At 36.8% G+C, this 9717-nt stretch overlaps 1 protein-coding gene across 1 annotated transcript; it reads right to left on the reverse strand.

Annotated features, from left to right (window-relative positions):
• Nucleotides 1-160: 160 nt before the first annotated feature.
• On the reverse strand, nucleotides 161-9138 carry arhgef3l (Rho guanine nucleotide exchange factor (GEF) 3, like). The gene is made up of 13 exons (XM_060893917.1): nucleotides 8926-9138; nucleotides 8570-8627; nucleotides 8411-8473; nucleotides 7622-7663; nucleotides 7423-7530; nucleotides 6946-7110; nucleotides 5426-5488; nucleotides 5242-5338; nucleotides 4183-4259; nucleotides 3789-4046; nucleotides 2919-3089; nucleotides 2596-2788; nucleotides 161-1656 (listed from the first exon to the last, which is right to left on the reverse strand). The coding sequence occupies exons 1-13, from the start codon at nucleotides 8979-8981 to the stop codon at nucleotides 1418-1420; spliced, it is 1590 nt and encodes a 529-aa protein (XP_060749900.1). The 5' UTR covers nucleotides 8982-9138; the 3' UTR covers nucleotides 161-1417.
• Nucleotides 9139-9717: the final 579 nt, after the last annotated feature.

Consider the following 9717-nt stretch of genomic DNA (forward strand, 5'->3'; position numbering starts at 1 on the left):
AGAAACAACTTACATTATTTTTTTATTACATAAAGATTCCAACGGATAAAATATATATATATATTTATTTATATATATTTATAAAATACATTTGACACAAACCAACTGCATTACATCAAAGGAGTATGTGACTTTCTTTAAAATACATCACAGCAGCCAATTAGGCTAGACTACAATTTATTTTATAGTTCCTTCATTTTTTTCCTGTGCTTTCATCACATGAATTCATACAGTATGAGGTGTTTACATTCAAAAACACTTTAACTGGTCAGCTATTTTAACGCTAGAGAACAAATACTTACACAAACCTCAAACAAACTAACAGTCGCTCTCCAATGCTGGATGGAACAAAATCTTATTTCCAAAGGTATAGTTGCCTTTACCTTCGTTTGTAAAGGCTCTCTATTCCATAAGTTCGCCTAAGTCTATAAATCTATCCCACTCTCACTACACACTTCAGACCAGTAAACCTTTAATCGCCATTAATCGTTCAGGTCTCTTTGTAGGAGTGTCTATATTTAGCTATATCTCCTTTTAGGAGCTGGGACACTTTAAATCCACAGTTGACATTAGTCTGTGCTATAACAGTGCCAAAGTTTGCATCCCCCATTATTTTACCAATAGAGACTGTTGTGGAAATGTTCTGCCATGACCAACTTATTTCCAAATGTGATGTGAAGAAGTGTGGAGTCCAAACAAGTACAAGAAGATAAACAAGCAAATAAATCAGAGGATCCAAATACGTGACACAATACAGATTTCAAAAATAAAAAAAGTATTAAAGGGCAGTTATGAAGGTAATGATATACACAGCAGAAACATAACATTCATTACTAATATTTTAACATTTGACCAATTTTGTTATTTGCAATTATAAATGGACACTGACATTATTCTGGACATTGACATTATTTTGAAACCCCTACCTTGCTGCTATAACTTACATTTCTTTTTATTATAGCACTTACATTTTTTTTTCATGTATACAGTTTACAATCAACAAAAGTTAGTGAATAGCACCATCTCTGCCACACTGTATTAGTTGAAAACCAACATCACATAAAAACTGTCAGTTTAACAGAGAGGAGACGTCACTACACGCATAATACACTATAGATCATTATCATACGATTCAAATTACTGTTTGTGAGATTTAATGATAAGTCTACAAGCTACATAGAACCCAGGAATGAGCTCAGGGTTTAACTGGGAATCACTTTACACATTCTTCAAACAGCAGGGTTGGATCAGAGGAACACAGCTTTGTGCCTTGAAGATCAGAACCAGCCATATAAATACCTTTGGTTTGATATTAAGAAAGTTTGTAAACTTTATCAGTTCCTTGAATGAAAGGTGTGTGCAACTGTAATGACCAGGAACTTTAGCATTTTCCTTGTAAAGTGATGTCACCCCTGACCTATGTGTCTATCATCTCCACATCAGAATTCAGGCTGAGTTCAGCAATGTGTTCAAGTGGGGGCTCAGGGTCTAGGTGTGGCTTGGATTGGCTGGCCTGAGCATCTCTGTCTCGTGATTGGATGATGGCTTGGCGAAGGCAGGAAATCCACTGCTGCTTGTTGAAGGAGTCGTTGGCCTGCAGGCTATGGGACTGAGCCTTTGAGCGCCCCCTGCTGCTCACACGGAAGCAGTTCTTCACTGAGGGTGATGAGAGGATGAGAGAGAAAGATATTAGAATGGAAGCGATGCGGCTGAACAAGTCCATGAACGTGATGATGCATAGTAATAAATATCTGTTTATGTCTTAAGTGATATGCAAATATAAGCTATGTAGCAGAAAATATACAAAATTCAGTTTTATGCCACAATAACAGTAAATACAATGTACTAAATTTAACCATGTAAGAAATACAACACAAAGCATACTGCTAAAGGAAAACAATCAACATGAGGTCATTACAAACTATTATCAATTTTAAATATTTTCCAGTAACAGCACATTAGAAAATTGTGTATTCCTCTTATACCATATAAATTTAAATAAATCCATCAAACCTTTTAGCCCTTAATAGTCCTAATTCCTCACAATTCCCTGACCAACCTCCTTTTTCTTTTTTGAAGTTACTGACAAAATAAAATGCAGTTTGTCATGTGACTGAGAAACCACAAAACCCCAGAAATGAAGATGGAAACTTCTGACTGTTACAAAGCACTGACACTGGCACATTCTTCATAAAATGTGTAATACAAGCTTAAAATACAAAAAATGTAAACTATATTAAAACAAGCACGTTAACGTGATTTGCTTTTTAGTCATCGCTGCTATCTGAGGCACACTATTACTGGAATAAATCAATATTTAATTTAAGAAAATTCAGCATTGCTGAGGTATAAAAGTCAACATACAGACTAAGATCTCCACTATCTTTAAAAAGAAACTCTATAGTTACAGCTTTATGCTAAAAAAAACTCACTGGTAGAATCTCACTCTTGTACACCATTTCTACATCATTGCTCTAGGTGAGTCAGACTTCACCTACTTATACACCTGCGTTCCCTGTATCCCTGTATTATGAAGATACAAACATCTGATACAAACAGATATGTTTGAAGAAACAAACATACTGTACGTTTTACCTTTGTCATTGCCAGAGAAGGCTCCACGGAAGGATCCAGAACTGCTGGCCTCTCCATCAGGCAGGTCTTCCAGGAGAATTTGGGCAGCAGGTAAGGGCTGACGGTAAACCTGGAACTGTACCATGCCTTCCTTGTCCTGCATGACTGGGCGAGTCAAAACCAGCACCAGCTCGAACAAGAAGACGTGCAGCTTCTGCAATGAACAGGTAGTGAAGAAGAAAAGAAAAGAAAAATAGGTATTTCAGCAGGAGCACCGTATGATGCAAGGGATTATGAGTGAATAAACTTATGAATAATAGAAAGTATGAGAAGATTGTATTCACCTGTCCTTTGGTGCTCTTGAGTTCTCCATGACAGTAGAGAAAGCGTGAGGCATGAATCTCTGGAACTCTTTGACCCTCCTCTGGGTAACACAGACTTCGTTTGTAAAACTGACACTCAGCTTCGCCGGTCTTACGGTTAACTTCGGTAATGATGCTCTGGATAAGCTCCATCTAGATACATAGGTAAGTAGAGGATGTTTACTTTGTGTGCTAAATATAAAATGAGCAATATCACTAGGTATTCATTAGGGATGTAATACAATGTCAGTGCTCTAAAGATCTGCATCTGTGTTCATATTTAACCCAAAATGGGCATGGCCTACAGCATAATGGTGGTGGCTCAAGCAGTTAAGGCTCTGGGGGGTTGACTTGAGGATCGTTGTACAAGCCCCAACACTGCCAAGCCATCACTGGTGGACCCTTGAACAACGCCCTTAACCCTCACTGCTGCAGGGATGCTGTATCATGGCTGAACCTATGCTCTGACTTCCAAAACGTTGAGATACTGTATGTGAAGAATTTCACTGTACTATAATGTATATGTGACAAATAACTACATTTCAAACTCAGCTAAATCACATAATTGTGAATTGTACAACAAGAGATGTACTTTATATTTGTAGTTTATACACATATATTTGAATTCAATATTTTTAAATGAATTTAACTTAACCCTTAACTTGGACCAGGCAGTTGAATAAATAAACATTAATATAAATAATTAAGAATAAGGATGAATAAATTAAAGTTGTAAATATATGAGTCCTGTAAAAAGCCAGTTTTTTTTCCATCCCGTAGTGAATTTGTTCCTCTTTTTAACACATTAAATATTCATCCATTCACCGTAGGTTGGTTTTGAAAGGAACTTACGGCCTGAGGCAGCGTGTCCTCATCAGGGTGATCATGTGGCGTACTCTTCTGGATCTCCTTCAGAAGTAGTGGATACTTCACAAGGCGACTACGTGGCAGATCCAAGAAGTTCCACAAGTCCAATTTCCTGCTGAAGGATGACTCTTGGCACAAGCGGAGGAACTCCTCAACACGCCGTACCTGCTTTTTTTGGTCTAGCAGAGCTTTGGCACCTACTTGGTTACAGCAGTAAGTGATATAGGCATCCAGGCAGGGGAACTAAAAAAGAAAGTATACTGTAGTCAGAGCTGTCTGCAAAAATGTTCTCACAGTAAGGAAAAGTATCCATCACCTTCTTTTGCAAGGTCTGTTTCTTTATAAAAGCCTGACATTTCATTTCCTTGATAAGTCTTACCCAGTCCAGCAGGGTCGGCCCAACCTCTCCCACCGTCTTCTCCGACCCTCGCAGCCCTTCCAGACGAGCCAAAAACTCTGTAAGCACAAATACATTAATAAAATAAAGTCAAGTACAAAGATTTATACACCTTTCATATAAAATAAAATAAGAAAAGAATAAGAAATATGCTAGGTGCTGCTAGGTGTCAAAGAAAGGGTCATTAAATGTTAAAATATTAATTAGTGGAAATTAATTTACATTATATAAAATTAAAGGTCTTTATTAATTATTATTCTCTTTATTAATGAGATATGTAAAAAATAAACGATGCAGATCAGCAACTGTGTGTTGGGATGCCACCCTGAAATCGATTATTTCTCAAAAGCAGCATGACCTGTAATGTTTCATGCCTTTAAATCACAGCGATTGGCCAACATCCTTAATAAAAGAAAACAGGATTTTATCATTTTTATTTATTAAAACTGAGCAAGTTAAGACAAAAAATAAGAAACCATAAAGTCCATTGGAAGAGCAGATGCATTTCCATCACAGAAAATCTTAGAATGAACATAAGAATATATTAAACAAATAAACATACGAATGTACAATTTCTTTTTTGTTTTCAGAACCAGCGCATTAATATTTGTAAAACGTAACCAACACCTCTGACCAATCAGAATTGAGCATGCAGATGGTGTGTAGCAGAAAATAATTAAAAGCACTACAAATGATTCGTATATTCCAGTCCATTGCCTTTAGAACTGTCAACAGTCTCTTTTGTTTCTGCTAAAGAGCACTCTATATAATAATAAGTAAAAAGTAAAAGTATATAATAATGACCATCCACAGGTATATTACGGTTCTGTTATAACTTGTTAAAACATCGCACTTCTTTTATTCGACATAGATGTTATAACACACTGACTTTTTCAAATCAAGGCTGTAGACCAAGAACTTTTATAATGATTTTTGCTTGTGGATAATCTACAAAACAACATTACAATTCTAATTTTTTCCTTCAAAACCTATAATGCTGCTTTCATCTCTAGCACAGGCTTCACCTGTGAACCAACACACCTTCATGGAGAGGAATCAGAGAATCGAGAGTCCCAAAAATCTGCCCCAGTTCACTTTCTGTCATGATGTCCAGTTTCAGCATTGGCTCATAGTAAACCTGGAACCGCAGAGGAGGACAAGGCATTAAGCATCAAGGCACAAGCAGGAGATGAATTACAACACATGATTATGGTATCTAACAAACCTTTTTAACCAAATTGAGGTCTTCTATCAACTGCTTCTCTCCTTGTGTCATTTCATAGATCACCTGTGTAACACAAAAGTCATTAGCTAGACCTTAAGACGAGTCAAAATTCTAAAGTACGTGGCAAGAATGTCAAGAACGTAAAAATTATCAAGTAACTTAATTTAACTAAAATGTCAGGTCAATTTATTTAAACACGTCATATTTCTTAATCTCGAGTAATTGTCCAACATCCAGGATCATTGATACGCCTATTAATAGCTCATTCGTCTATGATCATGTGCAGCAGGTGGAAGGATTCATGAAAATAATGATGTGATGCTACATCACTAACAGGAGCACACTTTAGACTAAGTTTTATATCCAATAGAGAGTAGAGCTTTTTAATCTCTGAAGTGTATTAATGCAGATACGGGTGAAGAGCTTAAGGTTCATGTTTACATCAAACATCAGAATGGGGAAAAGTGTCGTTTACGTGGTTTAACCTGTGGCATAGTTGTTTCAAACAAATGGGCTGGCTTGAGTATTTTAGAAACTCTCACACACAAACCGGTTCCTAAAGTTTCACACACAACAGTCACTAGAGTCTTATATAGAATGGTGTAAAAGAAAAAAAAATACATCCTGTGATTAAACAGTCTACAGGCTGAAACACTGTACTGATGAGAGAGTTCAGAAACGAATGACCAGTCTGGTCTGACCTGACAGGAAGTCAGTACTAACTCAGATAAGTAGTCCTTACAACCGTAGTGACCAGAAAGGTTAGAACAGTAAAAGACCACGTCAGATTCCACTCCTGTCAGCTAAGAACAAGAATCTGAGGCTCTTATGGGCACAGACTTATCCAAACTAGACAGTTAAATACTGGGGAAAAAAATACAAGCAAGTTTGGATAAGTCTGTGCGTGAGATTCTTGCTACTGGCTGTCAGGTTGATGTTTTGTGCACTACTGTAAAAGTTAGCATATTTTCATTTGGCTTCTCTCATCTACAAATCTACCAATCATTTACTCAATGTTTTTTCTTTCTCAACATATTCTCTATTAACTCTATAGTCAGTTGTGTTTGAAAATCCCAGGAATTCAGCATGTTCTCAAATACTCAAATTAGCAGCAGAATTAAAGCCTATTTAAAAAGTGCGACCGTAAACACAAACCAATGACGAGGGCTGCTTTTGCTAAGGTAGAGCTGCTCTCTGACAAAATCTGAAAAAGAGAACAAGGCCTCAAAGCCAGCTTGGTTACTTCCTGTTTCGTAACACACATCCTTTAGTGATATAGCTTTAATGTAGCCCCAGCAGCCCATTAAAGATTTGGCAAAATGTAGTAACTAGTGCTGAATGGAAAACTGAAGAAAAACTGAGGTCCAGATGGAAAACTGTCACCTCATAATTATTAACCCTGTTCCTCCAAAACAAATGAATTTTCTACTACTGGAAAATTAGCGGTATGAAAGCCTGATTAGAAGTGCAGTACTGAACATACTACAGATCTAAATCCCCTGACAGCTGTCCCGTCCTACCTCCTGTCTCTTAATCTCTTTAGCACTAAGATCCTGGCTCAGGCTGTCCACAGTGTCACTCCACAGCTGGCTGCTGCGTCGTCGTGGGAAAGAAGAAGCTTTCTGACGATTCCGAATCGCCATCGGTGGCATCGGCCTTGCTTCTGTACGGAAGCTGATGGACCGCTGGGGTTACAAACAGACAAGTATTTGTTCAGGTTGTTTTTTTAACATCTTCCATCATCATCCAAAAATAAAAATGTTCAAATAGCATATAGTAAAGAAAAAAAACATTCTATAATAGCTTGTATGCCCATTATTTGTATTTTCTTTTCAAAATATATTGTGTACACTACAACTTTTTTTTTTTAGATAGATTGTAATAAAGATTAACTGTAAAATGAAAGCATCTTTTGCTTTTTTTTCCACTGTAATTAAGTCAAATAAAAGTTTCAAAAATATATATGTAATGTAATGCATGTAATATATGTGGTTTACCTGGATGGACTGTCCCAACCGTTTCAGTGCAGGGGTTTTCACTGGAGCTATAATACCTGTAACTCCACTACTTCTGTCCACTGGTTTAACCCTCTTGTTAGAAGGTCCCTACCGTTTAAACGAGACGAGAACAAAATTAGTACTCCACATTTGAGGTTCTGGCCTGACTACGCATTTTACACACATCGTCTAATCGTACCTCGTTGTCAAGCGGGGGATCAACGGGAAAGTCATCATCATCCTGAAAGAATCAAAATTTGGTTCACTTCAAACACTCTTTGCTGATTCTCAAAGATTTCTTTACATACACAGTATCTATTACACTATAAACACCAACCACTGCTCACAGAACAGTGAAGACGCTCTGATAATTATGGAAAGAAACGAACACATGAGGTTGTGTGATGGTGTTTCTGTGGTGGAAATGGTAAGAGAGTGTAACGCTGCAAGAGATAACAGAAACAGCAGAGAGCTGAGCTGTGAATATGGGGAGGCCTCTTTCCGGAATGACACAGGAAGCTGAATTGTAAAATGACATTTTCATACTGAGAAATATGAGATAACAGCTTAATTCATTGCCACTGTTACTCTGAAAAACATCTCATTTAAAGGGATTTGATTATTTGATATAGAGTTAAAATGGTGTTAGGAAGAGCAAAAAAAAACACACAAAAAACTGATTTGCTGATAATCACACAGTCACCTGGCCTCAGAAGCAAGCTCTGTGGCCTAAACTTCCGTTGCAAAGCAGAAGGCAATTTGTAACTGACGGAAACCGAGAGCATCTATTCTGTCTATATAAGGAGGATTTGAAATAAAAATGATCAAAAAATAGAAATACAGTGGAAATTGAATCCCACGTATTGAAAAAACATAAAGCTTCAAAACATTTGCAATGTATTTCACAAGTTAGGAGTTAGAAGCTGAGCAAATCTCTAGATTTCAGCAGATATACTGAAAGTCTATGCTATTTTTAAGAAAAACTCACATAGTCTTCTGAGGATCGAGCTGAAAATTCAGCATCGCTGCTTGGGTCCTGTTTCCTTTTTTTCTGCTCAGAAAGACAACATATTGATTTGCCTCAAAAGCTCAAAAGCCTAACCTCCAAAGTTTGCTGTATGGTTTGTCTAGAATAAAAGCAACTTACCCCTGCAAAATCAGAAAGGTTGGCACATGTCAGGAGTCTGTCTCTTGATACGGGAGACCTTAAAATATTCCCAAAATGTTAGCTATTAACATGACTAAACTAGTTAATCCTTCAAACATCACATTAATATAAAATCTGACCAACAAAATGGCAACACTGCATATATGTTAGAGAAGCGCGAGTACAAAAAAAAAACAAAAACGTGAAGTAAAAAGCTATAAACTAATAATCTTGATCAATGCATGCAAAATATATAGAAAAACAAATAAAAAATAAAAAAGTTCAGAAAATTAATTACAAAGAATAAACAAACAAAAACCCACAAAAGAATTGGTACGGAAAATAACCAGCTTTACCAGGAAAGTGACGAATTGGTCTCCGTCTCGTCAAGCTCCATCTTTGTCTCTTTCATAACATTTTGGGATTTTCTGGAGTGTTAAGACCTAAACACGATCAAAATGCTATTTCTACAGCCCTATGGGTCTGACAAACACCTGTCCCACCTCTTCGGGGAAAGTAAGAGAGCAGACTTTTTTTTTTTTGGTGTGTGCTACCAAACCTACACCTCCTCTCTTCCTCTTACATGTCAGAAGCCACATCCTGTATATAAAGAAGTTCTTGCTTCCTGTTAACACACAACAGATTTAGACCTCGGACAAAAAACTGCATTTGTAACACAGTTACAAATGGTGTAGTAAACATATGAGGAACTCAAATGGTGATTCACTTCGTAGAAATGAGGTCACTTACTAATGTAGAATTATTAGGGAGATTTATGTACATGACATTACAAAAAAAAAAACATCAGTGTCAGATTTTTACAGAAATATCGACTTGTTTTCTCTCTTCTAGGTGGCATTGTGCTGTATTCATGTTATACTGATAAACCCCCCAAACTGTCTTTTTTCCTGTTTAAAATGCTAAATGGGTTTCAGTAGTCTAAAACAGGAAGAGGTGCCACTCATTTGGTGCCTGTTGAATTTGCACACTATGCCAACATAATCACATTAAACCACCAAGTAATTTTCTAAATGTTATAACTCTTCTTTTCCCCCCATACACAGTTGCATATTAAAAGAACAGGGGGACATTTTTAAGCAAAAACACTTAAATCTTAATTCTCTGCTATGTTCGATGTCACTATGCTA

Source organism: Tachysurus vachellii, chromosome 19, assembly GCF_030014155.1.
Source record: "Tachysurus vachellii isolate PV-2020 chromosome 19, HZAU_Pvac_v1, whole genome shotgun sequence".
Taxonomy (NCBI): domain Eukaryota; kingdom Metazoa; phylum Chordata; class Actinopteri; order Siluriformes; family Bagridae; genus Tachysurus; species Tachysurus vachellii.